We start from the raw sequence: 24438 nt of genomic DNA on the forward strand, positions 1-24438 counted from the left end.
GCCTGCCAGCCCAGCACAGAAGCAACAGGACTGCTGGGCTCAGGGCCAGTCTAGGCTACACACGGTCTGGAGCAGCTGAGGCCTCCCTGAACTCTTTGTTTTTTATTCAGCCCAGATAGAACCCAATGCCCCGTCTTTTTTTTGTTTTTGTTTTTTGTTTTTTGTTTTTTTGAGACATGGTTTCTTTCTCTCTATAGTGGCTGTCCTGGAACTCCCTCTGTAGATCAGGCTGCCCTCAAACTCACAGAGATCCACCTGCCTCCTCTTCCTGAGCCCTGGGATTAAAGGCGTACACCACCACTGCCCTGGCCCAGGACCCAACCTTTTTGTCACAGAGAAAAACATCAAGATAGTCAAATGATAAACCCCAACAATTGATAACCCCCAACAACTGGTTTCAAAATTCCACTACCCAAAGGCAGAAGCCCTGCCCTTGAGAAGTAGCACCCCTCAAAGGCTCCTAGGTCAAAAAGGGCCCTGGAGCTGTGGGGGTCTCTGGTAGCCTGTGAAGTGCATCCTGAAGTCCCCCAGGATGGAGGCCGCCATCTGCCTCACCTGGGCACTGGTCTGACCGTGCTCCTGGATGTCACATATGAGCTGCAGTCCTCCTTCTTCTAGCAACAGTTTGCAGTATTTGCTAGCTAAAAGAAAAACAAAGATACTCCATGGACAACTGGCATTTTAAATATTCCCAATTCACCACATTCATACGCAAGAAACAGGGCAAAGACTGAGGCCTTTGTGGCCCAGGAATTAACAGGTAAAAAAAGGAGTCAATTTCAGAGTAATTAGATACGGTGAAACCACAACTGGTCAGCGCACTACTTTTTCTAGACAACTCTATGCCTCAAACAGCCTGTCTATAGTAGGGATGGCCTAACTTTAGAATGCAAGGAAGGAAATGTGTTACACTGGGGAAGAAGTTTCATGTTTGTTTCAATAGGAGAAGAAGAGCTATGGATTCCATCCAAACTAGTAAAAATCAGGTATGGCCCTCCAGATTAGTAAAAATCAAGGGAGGCACCCTGAAGATCTTGGCTGCAGACAAAGAGAAAGAGTCATGAAGACCAACAAATCAAGGCACCATGTATTGCTGATGCCTCTACATGGTAACAGCTTTGAGACTGACCTTATCTAATTGGAGACTGACTTGAGACATTAAAATGTCTCTGGCCAGGACTTCAATTATACAGTCACTAAATCTTGTTGGCTATGGAGTTCTCATGCCATCTTTTCATATGTCATGGAATGAAAATTTATATTACAGTTTGGTTATGCAGTCCAAACTAAGTTATAAAGAAAGACAGATGCTTTTCTCCTGCTCAAAAATAGAATCATCTATAAATAAATTGTGCACAGTGCATATTCCATACATGTTAATGTAAAAATGTATATTACTTTTAAAAGTTTATATGTTTATAGAACATAAGGACCAGAGACACCAATTAAGTTAAAGCAGCTCTGACAAGATTCACCCTGGAGGATGCTGAGATTCTGAGACTCCTTCAATACTGTTTTCTAAAAATGTCTATCCAGAACAAGTTTAAGATGGCCTGCTAGTCATCCAGCATCACAGACTGTTCCAGTCAGGGCTTCAATTAAGCCCCGCAGTTCCCCAGCACACAGAGGCTGGGTAACAAGTAATACAGGCAGCTCTCCTAGGACTTGGCCATTATAGCAATTACCTTGCCCCATTGCAAAAAGAGAAATGTTGGCCCTCAAGATAACAGGAAGCAATTTTACAGGATGATGTGGCATTCCGAAGGTGTGGCGGATGGTTTTTGGTCATTTGGTAGGTGATGGATGGTTGCCATAATTCAACGATATGCCTGTACGTTTTTCTGTAAGTTATTCTGTGAGTATGAATGTACGTGGCTACTGCATACTTGCTTCTGACTTCTCTGGAAAGCGTGAGCTTACTATGCTGTTCTTTCTCCTGCCACCAGCTGCTTAGACTCAGAACTTACCTCAGGGCTTTCTGAACACTGGATCTAATGTAATAGGGATTCAAGTGTCATTTGAGTTGGACGTTATTAAAGTTGTTTTATGCTGTGTTACTTTATTGCTGGCTCTGAAACTGGGTTGTGGCTCACCCTTTCTAGAAACCATGTGGCATGATTCTGTTCTGGGATATAAACAACATGTGGCTGGCTGCCATCTTTACTATGGGTTAAGGAAGGTAGAAGCCACATGGCTTCACCGCTATTTTGACTAAGGGCACTACGTTTATGTAATTTCTGTCCTGTCTTAAAAACCACGTTTATAGCCAGGGGTGGTGGTGCACGCCATTAATCCCAGCACTTGAGAGGCAGGGGCAGGAGGATTGCCAGGAGTTCAGGGTCAGCCTGGTCTACAAAGTAAGTCCAGGACAGGACAATCAAAGCTACACAGAGAAAGCCTGTCTCAAAACAAACAAAAAAGGATTTAAAGTATTGCTTATTTACCTTATGCATTCATATACAAGAACACACCTTGCCATCAGCCAAACTTTGTAACATAAAAGTAGCCCACCTATTATTGATTTCAAAGACATTAAATTGTTTATATGGTTAGCTTGGTTTTCCTTCTGAAAATTATGGTTATGCTCTATATCTTCAGTCTTTAAAGGATATTTTATTTTTATATTATACACACAATTGAGAGTTTTGAAGTTTTTTAAAGAAAGTTTTGGACTTTTATAGAAAATTAAAACTGGATTAAAAAAATGTTTTTAAAAGCTTTTTTTAAAAATTAAATTTATACAGGCGAGTGTGGTGGCCCATGCCTTTAATCCCAACACTCGGGAGGCAGAGGCAGGTGGATCTCTGTGAGTCTGAGGCCAACCTGGTCTACAAAATGAGCTATAGGACAGCCAGGGCTATTACACAGAGAAACCCTGTCTCGGAAAGAAAAGAAACAAAATTGTTTTTAAATTTATAAGACTATCAGATATTTTATTATATCTGTATTAATATATGATCTTGATGAACAGGTAAATAAAAGACTAAAAACTAGGACCACAGCTAAACACCAGAGACTGAAGAATTCTTATCTTGTGATGCAGTAAGACAAAGGACCTTAAGCAGTCTGACAAACTTGGAATAATTTCTCAGCCTATGGATCACAACCCTTTGAGCGTCAAAAGACTTATTTTACAGGGGAAGCTTAGGATTGCTTGTAAGTCGGATATTTATTTTTTGGTTGGGGTCACCACAACAAAAACAAAAACCTATGTTAAAGGGTTACAGCTTAAAAAATTGAGAATCATGCCATGTGGTGGTGGCACATGCCTTTAATCCCTGCACTAGGGAGGCGGAGGCAGGTGCATCTCTTAGTTGAAGGCCAGCCTGGTGTACAGAGTGAGTTCCAGGACAGCCAGGGCTACACAGAGAGACCTGAGAAACCCTGTCTTGAGAGAAAAAAAAAAAAGGATCACTAGCTTTAAAATATGTCTCTCCTGCTGGGCAGTAGTGGCGCACGCTTTTAATCCCAGCACTTGGGAGGCAGAGGCAGGCAGATTGCTGTGAGATCGAGGCCAGCCTGGTCTACAAAGCGAGTCCAGGACAGCCAAGGCTAACACAGAGAGACCCTGTCTTGAAAAAACAAAAAACCAAAAAATATGTCTCTCCTTACCTAAGGTCTATTCAGTCTAACACAGACTGATTTAAGGATATGTCTAACCTTAATTTGCTAATATTGTTAAGCTACAGCTATTTTTTATAAATTAAGTCATATAGAAAACTGTTCTCAGGAAAATTCCCAGTCTCTTTATTTTGATACTAGAAGAACTTCAATTCAAAATCATGATTTTAAAGCCTAAACCTACTCTCATAGTCTTATGAAAGCTACTAATTAAATCATTATAAACTGTTAAGGCTAATGAAGAAATGCAAGTTAGCTGGGCGTAGTGGCGCATGCCTTTCATCCCAGCACTCAGGAGGCAGAGGCAGGTAGATCGCTGTGAGTTTGAGGCCAGCCTGGTCTACAAAGCAAATCCAGGACAGCCAAGGCTACACAGAGAAACCCTGTCTCGAAAAACAAAAAACAAAAAACCAAAGAAATACAAGTTAATAGTCAGTCATCTTGAGCCAGGCGTGGTGGCGCATGCCTTTAATCCCAGCACTTGGGAGGCAGAGGCAGGTGGATCGCTGTGAGTTCGAGGCCAGCCTGGTCTACAAAGCGAGTCCAGCACAGGCAAGGCTACACAGAGAAACCCTGTCTCAAAAAAGCAAAAAGTCAGTCATCTCATAAATGATCAAATTCTTTTTTTTTTTTTTTTTTGGTTTTTCGAGACAGGGTCTCTCTGTGTTAGCCTTGGCTGTCCTGGACTCACTTTGTAGACCAGGCTGGCCTCGAACTCACAGCGATCCGCCCGCCTCTGCCTCCCGAGTGCTGGGATTAAAGGCGTGCGCCACCACGCCCGGCTTGATCAAATTCTTTAATATGTTCAGAACTACATTTGTAGTCATGCTAAATACTAATTAATTAATTACAGGAATAAATCTTACTTATTTCACCTCCTGTTTGTTTTCAAGGTATAGTCTAAACTAAGCAACTAAACAGACATGGATTGTTTAAATCAGATATGCTTGGTAGATACTAGCCCTCAAACCTGTCAGAAATCTGCAGAATACGGCATTTAAGATAGTTAAGCTTGGGCTGGAGAGATGGCTCAGTGGTTAAGAGCACTGCCTGCTCTTTCAAAAGACCCAGGTTCTTCCCAGCATCCACATGGCAGCTCACAACTGTCTTTAATGCCAAGATCTGACACTCTCATACCAGTGCACATAAATTAAAGTTAAGTTAAAAAAAAAAAAAGATAGTTAAGCTTGGGGTTGGAGAGATGGCTCAGCAGTTGAGAGCCCTGACTGCACCCACATGGCAGCTCAGAACTATCTATAACTCCAAGATCTGACACCCTCACACGGACATGCATGCAGGAAAAACACCAATGCACATAAAATAAATAAATAAATAAATAAATAAGATAGTTAAGCTTACTCTGACAGAGACTTCCAGATCCTAGCAGCGACCCCACCCCAAAGTTTCCAAGAAAACAACGGACACAGCAACAAAGGGCTCCACCGGGAGAGACTTCCCCAGGGCCTCGCCTGCTGCTAGGGCCCAGACTACAGTGTGGACAAGCAGGACACCAGGTAGTTGATTGCCCCACTTTGCCTAGACAAAGTAAAGTCAGTCCCTCCCACGTTCCTCCTCCATAGAAAAGCCTCTCATCTTCTGGGCCTGATGGCGGAAGACTGCCTCTGTCCCCAATGCAATGAAGACCACAGGAGTCTGGGACAACTGCCAGGCCAATGGACTAGTCTGTCGTTTTAATTGATACATAGACCATTCAGTTTATAACGTATCCTTCTCAGGTCTTGGATCACCCGATGGCTAAGCTACCTGTAGCTCTGTCACCTAAGGAGCATCAGGCAACCGGCTCCTTCAACCAAGGTAAGCAACCACCAAGTCTGTCGGCTCACTAGTTAGTTAAAGCTACTACAGTAGGTCTCTTATTAAAGGAAGGCAAACAGGTTTGCCTTGTTCACAGGCTTCATATTAAGGGCTAAACAGATTCCAGGTGTAACTTCCCACTGAAGAAACATGTTTTACTTTAACTGCTCTCAATAATAAATATCCATGTCTCATGTCTCTGGTAAATGATTAGACTAAAATAATGTGTTCTGAGATTATATAAAGGTTTGAGGATATGAAACCTTAAATGGTAATAAACGTGACTTAAGATAAGTAGAGGTAAGGAATGTTTCAGATTTCTTTCCCCCTCTGTGCTGTTATTGCCCTGGGATTCTGGAGGTTCAAGATTTGATGGAGCAGTGACTGCTTATTACTCAGTCACAAGCTCAAGATTCTGAGTTTCCTTTGGTTGTCTTCTAGATATAGACTTAGAGATGCCTTTCATCCGGCCAAGGCGTATCTGTCCAGTCCAAGTAAATGCTTTAACCTGAGCATTTTTTGTTAAACCTCAAAGGTATGAGTCCACTCCTGCTGTCTTAAAGACACCTGTTAACTTTTTCTATAACATATATTTCAATACAATGATATACTAATATATCTCCTTTTGTAAACTAAAAGTTCATGTAAGCTTAAAAAAAGAAAAAGGCGTAAGACTTGAATCCACCTGCCACAGGTCAAACAGACTGCAGTTAAACACATCCTAAATGCACCTGTCTGTTCCTGAGAACGGGAATTTCCTCTGGTCTTGGGATTCTTCTCCTCTCCCCCCCACCCCACCCCCTCCCACCCCCCACCCCCGATTACTAGGAAATGGCAACTTCTGTCCCTAGTCTCTACTTTCTACTTGTCTCTGCAGATTTCCCCTTGGCTGACAGACTCCAGCCAGGGAGCACCCGTGGGCTGCAAGCTGCTGAGCTCTGGACTTGCTGAGAGCTGAGCTGCTGTGAACCAGTCCAGCCCATGTGATCGCTCCCTGTCTCTTCCAGCTGGATCGACTGATCAGATGCTTCTGATAATGCCTGTTGCCCAGCCTTTGCGCCATTCTGGGCCCTGACTACAACACTCTAAGAACGTCACCTGGAGCAGCAATAGAAGCCAGCGAGCATGTCATCCATTGCCCCACCTAATAGGCTGAAGTGCTAAGTCAAAAGAAAACTCCCTGGTGTAAGGGCCAATTCGTTACCAATTGACATATCAGAAAAATGGGCCCAGATTCACCAGCTGATAGATTCAGTAACTACTACTACTACTACTACTATTATTTATTTATTTATTTATTTATTTATTTAGGTTTTTCAAGACAGGGTTTCTCTGTGTGGCCTTGGCTATCCTGTACTCGCTGTGTAGGCCAGGCTGGCCTCGAATTCACAGCGATCCGCCTGCCTCTGCCTCTCTTGTGGTGGGATTAACGGCGTGCGCCACCATGCCCAGCCAGAAATTATTATTTCTATACAAACCATTTGGGATTATAGTCTGGGTGTACTCATGAAATATTACAAAAAGGAGACCTGAGATAAAATAAAGGACTGGTACCCTGTCCATCTCCAGGCCTACTTTCCTGTGAGGTGTTGTTGTTTTCTGTAGAAATAATATGTTTTTTTTCCTATATCCATTCTAGCTCCCAAATAATGACACAAAGACCTATTTAGAGCACTACAGCTGGGCAGACAGTGATCTACCCTAACCTGGCTACTTCCCAGCCACGTGCTCTTTTGCCTGCCATCTGGTCTGGCCCTGGCTGCTCCTGCGCCATTGTTGTCCTCATGGCGCCTCCCTCACAGGAACTTCCTTCCTCCTCTCTCTACTTTATTCCTCTTCTCCTTTTCCTCTGGTCCCTACCTGAGACCTCCTGACTAGAAATGGAAGTCCTGCCTCCTGTCCTCTCTGCCCAGCTACTTTTTTTTTTAAAGATTTATTTATTTATTTATTATGTATACAGCATTCTGCACCAGATTTTGTTATAGATGGTTGTGAGCCACCATGTGGTTGCTGGGAATTGAACTCATGACCTTTGGAAGAGCAGTCAGTGCTCTTAACCTCTGAGCTATCTCTCCAGCCCCTGATCGGTTTCTTTTCTTTTTTCTTTTTTGGTTTTTCGAAACAGAGTTCCTCTGTGTAGCCTTGGCTGTTCTAAACTCACTCTGTAGACCAGGATGGCCTCAAACTCACAGTGATCCACCTGCCTCTGCCTCCCAAGTGCTGGGATTAAAGGCGTGGGCCACCACTTTTTTTTTTTGGTAGATCATTTTCTTAAAATCAATTCTAAACTCATCAATCATTCAGGATATTAGCTGAAAATGCCTGTTCTAAATGTGTGTTGAATACATACGGTTTTTACTGCAGGCGTGATGCATGGCCCACAGTGCCCAGAGTTGAACTTCTGGCTGAGAGAAGTTGCCAAGGAGTAGATACAATGGTTTGAAAGATCTAAAAAGATACAAAGATATCAATTCAGAACTCTAGAATATAAAATTCTTCAGCATTTTCCCTACAAGGTCTGTTCCGCATTGAAACAGATGTACTGTACAGTCTATACAGAGATGGGTGTACTGGCTGGTTTTGTGTGTCCATTTGACACAGGCTAGAGTCGTCGGAGAGAAAGAGCTTCAGCTGAGGAAAGCGCCCTGTGAGATCCAGCTGTAAGGCATTTTATTTTCTCAGTTATCAATTGGGGAGGGCCCAGCCCATTGTGGGTAGTACCATCTTTAGGCTGGTGGTCCTGGGTTCTGTAAGAAAGCAGGCTGGGGGGCTGGAGAGATGGCTCAGTGGTTAAGATCACTGACTGCTCTTCCAAAGGTCCTGCGTTCAATTCCCAGCAACCACATGGTGGTTCACAACCATCTATAATGTGATCTGATCATACTGTATACATAATAAATAAATCTTAAAAAAGAAAAGAAAGCAGGCTGAGCAATCTATGGAGAGCCGGTAAGGAGTGCCACCACTCCATGGCCTCTGCATCAACTCCTGCCTCTAGGTCCCTGCTCTGACTTCCTTTACTCATTAACAGTGATATGGAAAGTGTAAGTCAAATAAACCCTTTCCTCCCCGACTTGCTTTTTGGTGATAGTGTTTTTTGTCACATCAATAAAAGCCATAACTAAGACAGGGCAACTATCACTCAAGAAGCAGCACCAGGGCACACCTGTAATCCCAGCACTTGGGAGGCAGAGGTAGGCAGATCTCTGTGATCATAAAAACAACTGCACATTCCCACTCTCATAAGGAAAACTGAGTCTTTTCTTAGAATTTACCAAGAGAACTACAGAATCTACACACAAGGCCACTTGACATAATCACTGTCATCACTGCAGAGTACACAAAACACAAGACTGGGGCGTGCAATACTTTAAAATTACCTGTAGGTCACCAATGCTGACATCTTACACTGTGAACTTGGCCAATTCTGCATGGTTAAGTGCTGCACTCCAAAAGAGAGGGAGGAAACCAAGAGTATTATTTGCTATTGTTCAATTCTATTACTTATAAAAAAAATCACCAAAATAGGCTATTTCAGATTAGTTATACGTATCTGAAACAACATTTTCCAAAAAGATTTATTCATTTATGTGCTCTGCCTGCATGTACACCTGCACACCAGAAGAGGGCACCAGATCCCAATACAGATGGTTGTGAGCCACCATGTGGTTGCTGGGAATTGAACTCAGGACTTCTAGAAGTGCTCTTAACCACCAAGTCATCTTTCCAGTCCCATGAAACAACATTTTTTTTTAAAAAAGAGAACGATTTTAAAAACATAAATATACATATTTGCCAAATCGACTAGATAACCACTGCACGTGTAGAACTTATGAACTTCATGTGGAAAAGCCTGCAGTGAAAGGCTGGGCTGTAGGGCCAGTGGCAGAGTGTTGGCCTGGCTTGCGAAGCCTGGGGCCAACCAACACCTGGTACCCTGAGAGAAGCAGTGAGAGGCCAGGGTAAGCCTCTGCTGGTGAGCACAGGCTGCTCTGCAGAACCCACATGGCTATTCACGGTGCTCACTCCAGTCCCAGGGGGGTCTACACCCTCTCTTTTGACTTCCAAGGGTACCAGATACATGTGTGGTATACAGATAGGCAAACACTCCTTAGCATAAAACAACAACAAAAAAAAGACGCAGAGCTGGAGAGATGGCTCATTGGTTGAAGGCACTGGCTGCCCTTCCAGAGGACCTGCACTCAACTCCCGGCACCCACATGGTGGCTCACAGCTGTCTGTAACTCCAGCCCCAGGCAATATGATGCCCTTTCTGGCCTTCACAGGCACTTTACACATGATAGAGGACACACATGTAGGCAAAATCTCCCTACACATAAACAGTAAAAAAAAATTTTTTTTAAACAAAGACAAGACCCCCTTTTAAAGATGGTAGATTGACTGTCTAATCTATGCACTTTCCTTAATCCTTATATTAACAGAATAGTAAAGCTGTTTTGTTTTGTTGTTTTAAACAACAGATCTACCCTTTCTTCTTGCAAAAGATGACAAACAGAAAGCTACATTTCTCTAGGATGTTTACAAAAAGCTATCTTTACTGTAAGAAAAAAAACCGACAAAATAAATGTCCACTGGGTTTAAAAGAGAAGCAAAACAGGGAAAGCAGATTTAGAAGAAATGGATTTAACAGATGCAGGACTGGGAAAGGTTAAAAATATGAATGGAGGCTGGACGGCAGGGTGGCGCACACCTGTAATCCCAGCACCTGGGAGGCAGAGGCAGGTGGATCTCTGAGTTTGAGGCCAGCCTGGTCTACAAAGGGAGTCCAGGGCAGCCAAGGCTACACAGAGAAACCTTGTCTCAAAAAAACAAAGCAAAAACCCAAGCCGGGCATGGTGGCCCACACTTGTAATCCCAGCACTTAGGAGGCAGAGGCAGGCAGATCACTTTGAGTTCAAGGCCAGCCTGGTCTACAAAGTGAGTCCAGGACAGCCAAGGCTACACAGAGAGACCCTGTCTCGGAAAACAAAAACAAAAACAAAAGCAAAAAACAAAAAACCACCACCACCAAAAACCAAAATGGAACTCCTAAGGGAAAAAAAAAAAAACCTTAGCACACCAGGTCCTTCCTGAAATGAATTAAGAGGTGGGACTGAAAACAGGAGGCTGGCTGACACGGGCAGCTAGTCCCTATAGGTCGGCACCTTGAAGGACAGGGAAACAGGCCTGCCAGGAGTTCCAGGTCAGCCTGGGCTGCAGAGTGAGCTCTGGTCTGAAGAGACAAATAAAACAAGACTACCCGGGACCTGGCTGGAAGGCTTCAATGACTGGCCTAGCTCTCTGCTCACCTTCCCAGGAAGTTCTGGGCGGGAGCACACAATGAACCAAAAGCCCCTCCCAGCGCTTGACGCTGAGGAAGCCCTGTCCTGCTCTCTTCCCTCACTGGGCCGTCTGTGTAGTCTGTGTAGTGTTCACACAAACAGCAGACTCTTCCGTGTGAGCTCCGCCCAGAGATACCTACTCCATACCTCTCCAACCTGAAGGAAAACTCCACTCGTCACGCATCTCACTGGCTCCAAGGCAAACTTGAAAATACACAACTTTAGGGGCTAGAGAATGGCTCAGCAATGAAAAGAGCACTTGCTGCCTTTGTAGAGGACCCAAGGCTGGGTCCCAACACCATGCTAGGGCTCCCATCTGCCTACAACTCCAGCCCCCAAGGATCCAATGCCATCATCTGGCACTTGTGTGCAGGCAATATGCGTTCATTCATACACTCAGACACATCTTTTTAAAAATGCAAAACTCTCGAACTGTTGTCAGAGCTAAGCATGGCAGCTTACAATGGCAATTCAAAAGCCCAGTGAATCTGAGCTACACGAAGATATTCATTTCAACAAAAATCCAAACAAAAAACTAACAAACTATTGCTAATAACATTAAATGGGATAAGTGGCAAAATTCAGTAGACATAGGATTTTTCTAAAACTCATGACCAAGAAAAAGAATCTGTCTGAGGAAGAAATTACACTGAGCCCGGCATGGTGGTGCACCTCAGGGAGGCAGAGGCAGGTGGATTTCTGTGACTTCAAGCCCAGCCTGGTCTACAAAGTGAGTCCAGGACAGCCAAGGCTACACAGAGAAACCCTGTCTCAAAAAACAAACAAACAAACAAGGAATGACTCTGGATTTTGTAAAGAATGGTTCTGTACCAAGTCCTGGAGAAGGTCACTCCTTTGCCGGTCACGGGATAGCCAGTGCTGTCGGTCGCAAGTCAGATGGGCTACCACGCCTGCAGCAAAGAAGCTCACTTCTATGTTGCTGTTGTGGAGCAAATTGACGATGTGTCCCATCAGGTCTTCTGTCATCAACGCGGAGGCGAGCTCTCTGACTTCAGCTACGTTGTTCTACATGGCAGCGGAGCACAGGAGGACAGGAAGAGACCAAGCATCAGGAACTGGCACCTCCCCTGCTGCTCCCGCAGACACTTCCCAGCACTTTCTCCTGCCCCTGCCCTTGAACGGTGGCCTAGTACCCGAAGCCCGTGATGAGCATGATCATTGATGGCGCAGCACCAAGTGCGAGGCACAGCATGAGAGAAAGAGAAGTAGCTCTATCCGCACGACCTCTCAGCTGATGTTTGACTCAGCACTAGCCATTCGGTAAGGCTAACATGTGAGGTGTGCGCTGTTAGGAACTGCTTGACTAGGAATCCAAATCTAGCGTAATTTAAAAATGAAAACTAGCCGGGCGTGGTGGCGCACGCCTTTAATCCCAGCACTCGGGAGGCAGAGGCAGACGGATCGCTGTGTGTTCGAGGCCAGCCTGGTCTTCAGAGTGAGTCCAGGACCGCCAAGGCTACACAGAGAAACCCTGTCTCGCAAAAACAAAAACAAAACAAAAAAAAATCTGTCCCGTTGTTTTTAAACAAACTACATTCATTTTTCTATGTTATGTGATAAATTGCCACAAACTTACTGGCGTAAAATAACATATATTTACCCCCTCACATGTCCTGGGGGCAGAAGGCAGGGCATGACTTGGCCAGGGCCTATACAAGAAGGTCTCACACGCTCACACCCTCATCCGGAGGCTCCAGTGAGGCAAATCTGAGCCTCACTCAGAATTCTTTCTTTCCTTGTGGCTACTGGACAGAGTTTGCAGGGTTTTCTTCAGCTTTTTTTTTCTTTGTCTACTTTTTTTTTTTTTTTGAGACAGGAACTATCTTTATAATAGCTCTGGCTGTCCTGTTATCCTGGACTTGCTTTGTAGACTAGGCTAGCCTCGAATTCACAGAGATCTACCTGCCTTGCCTCCTAAGTGCTGGATTAACATTGTGGACCACCACACCTAGCTTATTATTGAACTTTTTGTTTTGGTTTGGTTTTTTGAGATAGGGTTTCTTCATGTTAACAGCCCTGGCTGTCCTGGAACTTGCTTTGTAGACCAGGCTAGCCTCCTCAAACTCACAGAGACCGCCTGCCTTTGCCTCCCTAGTGCTGGGATTAAAGACATGTGCCACCACTCTGATTTTTTTTTTTTTTTTTACTTTTTTGGCTTTTTGAGACAGGGTTTCTCTGTGTAGCCTTGGCTGTCCTGGAACTCACTCTGCAGACCAGGCTGGCCTCAAACTCAGGGATCCGTCTGCTTCTGACTCCCAAATGCTGGGACTAAAGGTGTGTGCCACCATGCCTGGCTCTTGTAGGAAGTTCCTTGAAATATATGGATGTTCCTCTCTAATCACATACTTGCTGACATTCTGAGGCACTGGGAGCTGTGGATTTGTATATGATGGAGTAACATCCTATCACAGTGGCCACACTCCATTGGTTAAAAAGAAATAAGTAACAAGACCTGCTCACATTGGGACGGAGGAGAGGTTTGCATGGAGACAAGCTAAGCTCCCAGAAGCCTCGCTTGTTAGGAGTTGCCTTTGAATTCGAGGGCAAAGGCCTGCAGGGGTGAAATGAATGGTTAAAAAAGGTTACAGAATTGAAATCGGGTGTGGTGGCACACGCCTTTAAGCCCAGCACTTGGGACTTGGGAGGCAGAGGCAAGTGGATCGCTGAGTTCAAGGCCAGCCTGGTCTACAAAGTGAGTTCCAGGACAGCCAAGGCTACACAGAGAAACCCTGTCTCAAAAAACCAAACCAAGCCAGGTAGTGGTCGCACACACCTTTAATCCCAGCACTTGGGAGGCAGAGGCAGGCGGATCGATGCCAGTTTGAGGCCAGCCTGGTCTACAAAGCGAGTTCCAGGACAGCCAAGGCTACACAGAGAAACCCTGTTTCAAAAAACAAAACAAAAAACCAAAAGATTACAGAATTGAGTTAGCACTTCAATGTTTTCAGTCCCTAGGGCCAGACACTAGCATGTTAAAAAGAATGCAGAACAGACGTCTGAGGCAGCAATTGCCCCATTTTTGAGAGTTTAGTCAGTTTTTTCTTAGCCAGCTAAGCCCCTTGTTAATATCAGGACTATGTAGAGACTCAAGTTACCATTAGCATAAATGAATACCACAATTTCTTGCAAGGCTTCATCAGTCTCCCAGGCTCTGGGAAGGACAAAAACCTGTCTGTTATATTAACAGACAGGATGTGCCTCAAGGCCTCTGTTCACCTCTCTGGGATTATTTTCTAATACTTTTCTTTTCTCCATTTTTCCTCCAAATTCCAACTCTTCTAGCTACTCCTGGAAACAAACTCTTTCTTCCTTCCTCCTCCTCCTCTTCTTCTTGGTTTTCCGAGACATGTGTAATAGCCCTGGCTGTGTTGGACTCACTTCGTACATCAGGCTGGCCTCGAACTCAGAGATCCCCCTGCCTCTGCCTCTCGAGTGCTGGGATTGCAGGCGTGCGCTACTCTGCCCGGCTGGAAACAAACTTTTAAACTGTAGAATATCTTGATCAAGAGACAGTACAGATATATGAATTTAGAAGGTCCTGAAAAATTAACTGCCTTGACAGTCAAGAATGAGGGTTAAGCGGCTCCTACGGCAGGGTCTGGAGCCAGGCTGCCTGACTTTGCACTTTCACTCTGCCTCTTACCAACAAGGTGAGGCAAACGGTTCCCGCCTGTACACTACGGACAGAGCGCAATCAGATCTCACACGTTTACTTACCCTCGAAATAATTTTTTCTGATATTTCTTAGCAATGGGACTCATCCTCCTCCCATGAAAGGACGACCATCACCCTTGATCTCAGCCTGACCGTATCAACTGCTAATATTAGCAAAAAGTATACAAGCAGAGCCTAGGAAAGTTCTGGTAGGGTGGGGACTTGCCCTCCACTGCCACTGAGAGTGCTGTGAGATGCAAGACTCAGCAGACCACGGTGCCAGCTCTCTGACAGCAGGGTCAGATCATCCTAGACCATTCATTCAGCCAGCAGCCACAGGGATCTCTCCCTCATGGCCAGCGCACGTACAGACATGAGCTGAGCTCACACCATGGGCCCACTGGTTCTTGGGGGGTGAGGCATACATACTTATGTGTATGTGTGCAGTGCACATGTTGGGAAGCCAGAGGTGTCTTCCTCAAATATTCTTTTCCTTACTTACTCGAACAAGGTCCCTCAATGAACATGGAGCACAGAGATTCAGCTAACCTGCCTGTGAGCACCAGGGACCCTTCTGCCTCTGTATCCCCAGTGCCAGGATTACAGACCACATCCGGCTCCTTACATGGGTGCCTGGGATTCAAATCCAGATTCTCTTGCTTGCATGGCATCCACTCTACCACTTAAGCTGTTTTTCAGTCTCTCTTGTTTGGTTCTGATTTTTGAGTCAAGCTATGTAGCTCAGCCTGGCCTCAAACCTGTAGCCTCTCTGGAGCTGGGATTACAGATAGGCACAATACCCACCACCTATGGAGTTTCAGTAAATAAGACAGCTACTACTATTTTTTTTACTTTATTTTTATGTATGTCTGTGTGCCGTGTACGTGCAGAGCCCACAGAGCTCAGAAGACTCCTGAGGACTGGAGTTACAGGTGACTGTGAGCTGCTCTGTGGGCGCTAGGAATCAAACCCAGATCTTCTAGAAAAACAACCGGTGCCTTTCATCACTGAGCCATCCATCCAGCCCCAGGCAGCTATTGTTTTAAGCCACTGAGCTAGACAGGTTGTTCACAGCAACAGAAAACTGTACAAGGATGTCTGTTTCCTCAGACTAAGGGAGATTAAATGAATCTATGGATCTAAACTGATTACAGCAGTGCCCGACACAAAGTGGGTGCTGTATAACTTATTGGTTTTAATTAAAATTATTTTTTTAAAAAATCCAAAAACAAATAAATAAATAATAAAATTAATTCAAACAATTCACCTTACCAAAAGACCAAGTACTTTGCTTTGTATCACAGACTCTGAGAATGTCTGTAAAAAAAAAAAAAAAGAACATAGAGGTTACTTTGCCACCAAGAAAAAGAACTCGGTATCTAAACTCAATCCCATCTTCCCACCTCTAAGACTTGGATGATGACTGACAACCCATCATTCGCAATAAAGCACTTGCAGGCCGATGGACATTCATCTGTAAGATTCCAAAGTGCGTTCAGAGTAAACAAGAAGGTAACATCATTTAAATTCTGAGTCGTCTTTTGTCTGGCTATTGCTAGAAGTTCCTAAAAAACAAAGAGACAAGAGTTAAACCAACACACTCCCACATAAGGAAAGGGAAGAGGAGCCCTAAAAGTGAGAGCTAGGGACATAGTTGGGTTCCCAGGGTCCTTGTAACATGCATGAAGCCTTTCTGTTCCAGCCCCAGCCTGGCTATGAACACCTGTGCCCAACATACATAAAAATAAATCTGGTTTTTTTTTTTGTTTTTGAGACAGGATCTCATTTGGTAGGCCTGGCTGTCCTGGAAGTCACTATGTAGACCAGGCTGGTCTTGACCTCACAAAGAAGCCCCTGCCTCCCACTACTGGGATTAAAGGCCTACACCACCATGCCTGGGGAGCTCAATGAATCAGAGATCACTTTTTCCTTCTCCTCCTCCTCCTCCTCCCTTCTTTGTAAAAGAATCTTTTACTCTCCTGGCTCAACTGTTGTCTGGGAGGCTCACTGCCTCCTTCGGCTAACCTGGGCCTAGTCCTGGAAGCTTCTAGCCTCTGTACAATCTAACGTAGGCCTACAATGCTTTCAGCCTCTGAGACTTACTGCTTAATAAGCTCACCTGTACTTGTTCTGAGCTCCGGGCTGGCTGGTTCAACTCCGCTGTTCTGGTTCAACTCCTTCCCAGCTGACTTATTCAATCTGGTTTCTCTCTTGGCCCAGAATTGCTCTGGTGGGCCTCAAACTAACTTAGCAACCTGCTCTAATCTTCTGGCTTGTTCCATTTTCACCCGAGTTCTCTCTGTAACCCATCTCTCAATTACTGTCCTGGTAAAACTGCCTGTTAAGTATCTTCCCTTTCCTCTCTCTTGAGAGTTGGGCATAACCTAGTCTGTCACTTCTGATTTGTGACCTTTTCTGACATTCCATTAACCAACACTTTCAAACACGGTGCTTCCTTCTACAAACTCACTTTCCCTTCATTGTTTGGGATTAAACGCATGTACTACAATGCCTGGACCTAAGCTTTTCTTTACATGAAACGTGTTCTATACCAGGCTGGCCCTCAACTCAGATCTGCTTGTCTCTGTCTCCTGGGTTAAAGGCGTGTTTGTATTCCAGCTGGATCACACAGCCTTCGAAGGTCTTTGGATGAGATCTCTCGCTAGAACAGCCATGTTCTGAATTAACATTCCTCTACACTTCTTCCTTCTCCTTCCTCCTCCTCTTTTTTCTTCCTTTTGTTTTGAGACAGGGTTTCTCTGTATCCTTAGCTGTCCTGGAACTTGCTCTGTAAACCAGACTGGCTTCCAGCTCATAGAGAGTCACTGCCTCTGCTTCCCAAGTGCTGTGATTAAAGGTGTGTGCTCTACTGCCTGGCAGGTAAAGGCACTTCTTACGCATGGTGGCATATGACTTTGATCCTAGTAAAGAGAGGCAGATCTCTGAGTTTGAGGCAAGCCTGGGCTACATATTAAGTTCTAGCCCTGCCAAAGCTACATAATGAGACCGGCCTCAGCAGGCCCACTGTGAAAGGTGCTTATCCCCCCCCACACACAGAGCTCTAGGGCCAGACCTGCTTCTTCACCCAACTTAGGTGGTTCTGAGCCATCACCTTTAATTTTTTTGTTTGTTTTATTTGTTTTGTTTTTCGAGACAGGGTTTCTCTGTGTGGCCTTGGCTGTCCTGGACTTGCTTTGTAGATCAGGCTGGCCTTGAACTCACAGAGATCCACCTGCCTCTCCCTCCCTGAGTGCTGGGATCACAGGCGTGCACCAGTGCACCCAGCTTAAAATGCATTTTAAATTACATTTTTATTTACTGCATGAATGCGCATGTATGTGTGTATTTGTGTGTGTGTGTGCGCGCGTGCGCGCACATGGGACCAGGGATCAAAATCAGGTTGTCAAGCTTGGTGGCAGAGGTTTCTGCCCTACTTGGCTATATTCCTTTTTTCTCTAGTGACTATGTGTCACAGACTGCTAGTTCCTATTCTCCTCAATATTTAGGCACCAAATTTTCCCTCTCCTTGATTATGACTTTCTTATTGTTCAACAAAGTGCCATTTTAGTGCCAGCACTCTGGAGGCAGAGGCAGACTGATCTCTTTGACTTAGAAGCTGGCCTGGTTCACAGAGTGAGTTCCAGGACAGCCAGGAAAACCTTGTTATGAAAAACAAAACAAAACAGAATGTGTCATTAATCTGCCTCATATCTGGCTGAATCCAACCCTAAACTTCGTCTTTTTCACTCAAACACTCAGTTGCGTTTCACACAACCTCTTTTCAAGTAAGTACAGAATAAAATGATTTTAAAAGCTACATCCATAAATCTCTTCTTTTTTTATCCTTAAAGTTATTAAAGGCCAAGGATACAGTTTAGTGGAAGAACGTTTGCCTAGCATGCACAAAGCCCGGGATTCAGTGCCCAGCATGACAGCGCAGGAGCGACTGTCACCTGAGCTCACCAGCTCACCTTCACTGCCATAATGATCTCTTCTTGCAGCTGGTCCTTCTCCTTGGTTGAGAGCTGAAAGCAAACAGAAGGCCAGGTGAAATGCCCAAGTTCTCCCAAGCCTAGGAAGGGGGAAATGGTGACTCTGGCACACCCCTACCTTCAGGGCCAGGACAGAGGTGATGCTCACTGCCATTGTTTGCATCTTGGGGTTCTCTCGCCTGCACAGCCACTCCAGGACAAGCTTGGCAACATCAAACCTGAAAAGCAAGTGTTTTTCTCATAATAAATCCGTTATTATCTTTCCAAAAATTCTGTACACAACTATAAGGCTGGCAGCAGAGGGGCTCCTGAGGTCTAGACCCTCCAGGAGAACCTACCCACAGTTTGTTTGTTTCTCTTTCAAGACAGGATTTCTCTGTGTAGCCCTGACTGTCCTGGACTTGCTCTGTAGACCAGGCTGGCCTCAAACTCACAGCAATCCACCTGCCTCTGCCTCCCGAGTGCTGGGATTAAAGGTGTGCGCCACCACTACCCAGCTTGAGAATCTACCACTGTTAAAGGGTTATAGCAGAGGGCCTCATAAATAAACTCCTCACTCATTTTCCTGTAAGTGGCCCTAATAATCAAACTACCTGGTTCATACAAATAAAGACATGAAAGGTAGCAGGGCGTCTAGTTGACAAGAGGAGGGGCTCCAAGTGGAAGGGAGCAAGAGAGCCACGGTGGATGAATATGAGCCAAATACATTATATACAGGAATGAAAAAAAACATAATATAGGCTAAGAAAATGTTTACAAACAAAAGTAAAAATGTCTAAATCCTCAGAAATGAAAAAAAAAAAAAGAACATTTTATAGACACCCTGGAATGCATTCCAGCGAGAATGTTGAGTAAAATACATGGGCAGAATCCAGAAGGAGATTAAAGCAGGCACCAGATCTCATTACAGATGGCTGTGAGCCACCATGTGGTTGCTGGGAATCGAACTCAGGACCTCTGGAAGAGCACACAGTGTTCTTAACCACTGAGCCATCTCTCCAGCCCCCTCAAATGTTTCCAAGCTCATAACTGAGAGGATTCCAAAGGCCTCAATAGAAAGAGCTATGTAACATCTAGAAGAATTATCTCAAAAACTGTGGCTAATTAAACATAGTTTTAAAAATAGAAAATAAGAACAGAAATAACTGACCTCTACAGCACTCTAAAGCACTGCTGTACTCACATCCTGTCCTCTTAAAGAGTCATTATTTTACAAAAGAGCAAGTCCTCTGCAAAGTGGGGACGGCCAGGAAGAGCCTGGTGCTTCCCGTTCCCACTAGAATCTTGGATTTGTGTAACTAAGGTGCCACCAGTCACTTTGTAGAAGAGGCTCAGGAGAGCCTTCTCCCCGCCACCTTACCTCAGCCTTAACTGGGCAGGCCCCTTACACCAATAATCAAAAGCCAGCACTGCACCAAGTGACGAGGCATCTGATTGGCCCAAGCTCAGTCAGATGCTGTTTTATCCGTACTTGCCTGTCAAACGGAACATCCACAAGAATCCTGGAACTGGTTAAGAAGAGCAGGCAATTCTTCTGTAACTGTTAGGGAATAGAGGACAAACACGCATAAGCAAACGGGATACTCCACCCTGAAAGCACGGTAAGACTTGTGAGCTCACTACTTACCTAGTCCTCCCCAAGATTTTAATTTTCTCCTATAATTATTGATTGTTGTCCAGCAGAAATAAAGATTGGATTGTACTCTTAAAGGCCGACTCCCTTTTATTTATTTAGGTTTTTTGAGACAGGGTTTCTTTGTGTTAGCCTTGGCTGTTCTGGACTCGCTTTGTAGACCAGGCTGACCTCGAACTCACAGCGATCCACCTGCCTCTGTCTCCTGAGTGCTGGGATTAAAGGTGTGCGCCACCACGCCCGGCTCAACTCCCATTTTTTAAGTTAGAAGTTTATTTTGTGTGTGTACGTGTGTGTGTGTGTGTACATGCACTCACGCACTTGCCTTTTTGGGTGCACACATGTGGAGGTCAGTTTGGGGTATCATGGCTGCCTGGCGACTGAGGTTACCAGGATGGTGGCAGAGGCTTTTACCCTGAGAGCTGCTGAACAGTCACCACAAGTAAGGTTTAAATGGAATCTTGTTACCCCTCTTTTAGCATGTTTTGTTTTGACTCATGGTTTTTTGGCTCACCTTATGTTTCATGTAACAGCACTTCACCTCTTACTTGTCAGACTGGATTCCTTTAAACATCACATTCCAGGGTGGTGGTGGCACATACCTTTAATCCCAATATTTGGTGGGGTCGGGGTGGGGGTCAGGTAGATCTTTGAGTTCAAGGCCAGCCTGGTCTACAGAGTGACTTTCAGGACGTCAGGGCTACACAGAGAAACTCTATATCAAAACAAAACAAAAGAAAAAAAAAACACTATCTAAAACAAACCTCATGCATGCTAGGTAAGTGCTCTACCACTGAGCTATATTTCCAGCTCAAAAACTTTTAACTTTGGCTTTACATAAGCTAGGCAAGTCCTCTTTTAACTGAACTATGTCCCTAGCCCTGAAAAAGAAAAAAAAAAATAATATTCTTTGCTTTTAGTAACTTAAGATATCTTTGCTTACTGCAAAAACCAGTATTTCTCTCCATTTCATAGCCTTAACTTTATATTTAGATCTTTAAATATTTCAATTGCCTAATTAAAGAGTCTCAAGGATCAAACTCAGATCTTAAGGCTTGGCACTTTCACCTACTAAGCCATCTTGTTGGCCCCAACTCAACTTTCTTTTTTCGCCTGGGGTCTTTGTTCTCATGCAGCCCTGGCTGGCCTTGAACTCCATATGTGGCAGCAGAGAACAGCCTGAACTTCTGGTGCTGCTGCCTCCACATCCCAAGCGCTGGGATTATAGGTGAGCACCACCACACCTGGCCTGGCATCTCAATAAATGGTTCTTTTTTTTTTTTTTTTTTTAAGATTTTATTTATTTATTTTATGCATGAGTGCTCCATTTGCATGTACACCTGCAGGCCGGAAGAGGGCACCAGATCTCATTACAGATAGATAGGAGCCACCATGTGGTTGCTGGGAATTGAACTCAGGACCTCTGGAAGAGCAGTCGGTGCTCTTAACCTCTGAGCCATCTCTCCAGCCCCAATAAATGTTTCTTAGTAATTATTTTTACTTTTATATTTTTGGTTTTCCTAGACAGAGTTTCTCTCTGTAGCCTTGGCTGTCCTGGAACTCTTTCTGTAGACGAGACTGACCACAATTCATAATGATCCACCTGCCTCTGCCTCCCAAGCACTGAGATTGAAAGTATGCACTGCCAAGGTCACTTTTGTTAATAAATGGCTTATAATGATGGGCTTTAACATTTTATGCTTCATTGCTCATCCATATTTCCTACTTTTTTCTATAACATTAAGTCCTATTTTATTAATCAGGATTTTAAAAGCTGCAATTCAGTAATACATAATTTTTTTATAAACGTGTTCTAAGGTTGAAAACCAGTCAAGTGAAGCTGGGTGTGGTGGCACACACCTTTAATCCCAGCACTCGGGAGGCAGAGGCAGGCAGATCACTGTGAGTTCGAGCCCAGCCTAGCCTACAAAGTCCAGGACAGCCAAGGCTACACAGAGAAACCCTGTCTTGAAAAAACAAAAACAAACAAACAACAACAACAACAAAAATCAGTCAAGTATTTAATTCAAATTACCTGTTGGTAGTAGGGGAAATTTTTCAATGCTTTCAAAAGTAGACAGGTGGCCTCTGACAACAGGCGAACAGGCATTCCCCTGGCCAAGTCCTGATGTATTAGGTTGAGGATGCAAGAGCTGGCTGTGAACTGCACTGGCAGATCCAATGGATGATTCCTCATTCCTATAACCACAAGCTGGAGAGGGATGTGACACCATTAACAATCTTAGTACCCAGCACTCAGGAGGCAGAGTCAGCTGGATCGATGTGAGTTGGAGGCCAGCCTGGTCTACAAAGTGAATCCAGGACAGCCAAGGCTACACAAAGAAACCCTGTCTTGAAAAAACAAAAACAAACAAAACAAAGAAACAAAACAACCCTATTGCTGTGTTCAGTCTCTTTTGGTTGGTACAAGTATTTGCTTGCTCAATGGGTTCATAACAGACTTCCTATTGTGGTTTTTCGAGACAGGGTTTCCCTCTGTAGCCTTGGCTGTCCTGGACTCACTTTGTATACTAGGCTGGCCTTGAACTCACATCGATCCGCCGGGCTCTCACTATCTTTTCTTGATGAGCACCCTTGACCCACTGTTAGTAAGGAGTAAGATTTACTAGCTGGAGTCAGGTGTGGTGGCGCACACCTTTAATCCCAGCACTTGGGAGGTAGAGGCAGGTGGATTGCCGTTAGTTCGAGGCCAGCTTGGTCCACAAAGCAAGTCCAGGACAGCCAAGGCTAACGCAGAGAGACCTTGTCTCGAAAAAACAAAAACACCAAAACAACAACAACAACAAAAGAAGTACTGTAGAATTTAATAAACAACTTTTTTTTTTCTGATACAAGGTCTCACTACTATGTAGTACTAGCTGGCCTGAAACTCACATTGATTTGTTTTCAGCTGCCTCTAGAATGCCGGCATTAAAGGTATGGGTCACCATGCGTGCTGGTAAACAACTTCCAACTGGCCAAGTCAGAGACGAGGGGACCTGCTTTCTGGGGTACCTTTAGAACGGCAGGCAGGGTGTCATTTAGTGGCAGCGTCTCTGTGAAGAGCCTGTAGAGAGCTTCCTTCAAAAAACACGACCTGCTCCTGTACCGGCTCAGTGACTCAGAAATCTGATTCATGTTGGCTCCTCCAGCAACCTAAAAAATAAGGAGTTACAGTAGGCTTTACCTCCTCACACAAGTATTTGGGTCCCGCCAGCAAATCCTATGTCCCTCAAATCCCATCTGATAATAGATCTAGCCAAGGAGTGAATGTGCAGTTCAGTGGTGGATTCGTGTACACCTCGCTGCAGCTAGAGTCCAGTTAAGACTTTAACTGGTGGCGCAGGCAGAGGTGACAGAATCATCTCAGACGTGAGGCTAACGGGGTCCTAGCCAGGCAACCCTGTCGCCAGACAGTGGTGGCGCACGCCAGGAGGCAGAGGCAGGTGGATCGCTGTGGGGTCAAGGCCACCCTGGTCTATAAAGCATGGCCAAATTAGCCAAGGCTACACAGAGAAACCCTGTTTTGAAAAAACCAAAAGAGCTGTCTGAATCAAGAAAGACAGGGGAAAAAAAAAATCAAACCCCACAAAACCTCAATTGGCTGTGGTTTGGAAATTTGACTTGGTGGTAAACACTTGGCAAGTGTGAGGCTGGGGGTACGGTGCCTAGTGCAAACAACGAACAAGACGCACAGGAACGTGCAGAATTCCAACAACCAACAGCCAGGACAGAGGCCTATCAGGAGGCTATGTTCGCACGCACACAGGAAAAAAAACACCTATCTGGTAAGACTGGAAGGCACAGGAAAAGGATCTCATTCATCCTCGGCTCGGTTAACCCAGCTTTTGGTGTGCTGTAAATCTTCCTTGTTATAACAGGGTAATGTGCCTTAAACAGCCCATTGAAACAACCTATAGCTAACGGAGCTCTCCCGGTTTTCAATCACACCTTCTTCTACTACTACACCCTCTCCTATAGCCTCTCTCCAAAACATAAAATCAACAAGGAATTGGTTTTTTGTTTTGTTTTGTTTTTTTTGGACAGGGCTTCTCTGTGTAGCCCTGCCTGTCCTGGAACTCTTTCTGTCGGCCAGGCTGGCCTAGCTACCTGCTTCATGCTAGGATTAAAGGCATTTACAACCACATCCTGCAAAAAACATGAAATTCTTTACTTAAATATATGCTGCTTTTTTAAAGGTAACAGTATACAATTATTTACTCAGGCAATGGCCTACACACTTATTTTTTTTTTCCTTCCTGTGAATCAAACCTAGGGCCTTGAAAATACTAGAATGACTGAGACACATCCTTAGCGCTTGAAAAAAAAATATTTTTGGGGGGGGGCTGAGTGTAATAGC

General features: G+C 44.6%; 1 protein-coding gene across 2 annotated transcripts in view; it reads right to left on the reverse strand.

Moving 5' to 3' along the window:
* Positions 1-339: 339 nt before the first annotated feature.
* The window catches only part of ZYG11A (zyg-11 family member A, cell cycle regulator), a 35468-nt gene continuing 11369 nt past the window's right edge, over positions 340-24438 (reverse strand). For both annotated transcript variants that reach the window (XM_084784561.1, XM_084784560.1), the window contains 11 exons: positions 23094-23234; positions 22114-22290; positions 19921-19985; positions 18564-18663; positions 18425-18478; positions 15857-16018; positions 15726-15770; positions 11610-11804; positions 8817-8878; positions 7787-7884; positions 340-641 (listed from right to left, as the gene is read on the reverse strand). In XM_084784561.1, the coding sequence (XP_084640687.1) occupies positions 466-641; positions 7787-7884; positions 8817-8878; positions 11610-11804; positions 15726-15770; positions 15857-16018; positions 18425-18478; positions 18564-18663; positions 19921-19985; positions 22114-22290; positions 23094-23234 (1275 nt within the window). In that variant the 3' untranslated portion in view covers positions 340-465. The remainder of the gene's footprint in view (positions 642-7786; positions 7885-8816; positions 8879-11609; positions 11805-15725; positions 15771-15856; positions 16019-18424; positions 18479-18563; positions 18664-19920; positions 19986-22113; positions 22291-23093; positions 23235-24438) is intronic.

Source organism: Acomys minous, assembly GCF_964271855.1.
Source record: "Acomys minous genome assembly, chromosome: 6".
NCBI classification, from domain to species: Eukaryota; Metazoa; Chordata; class Mammalia; order Rodentia; family Muridae; genus Acomys; species Acomys minous.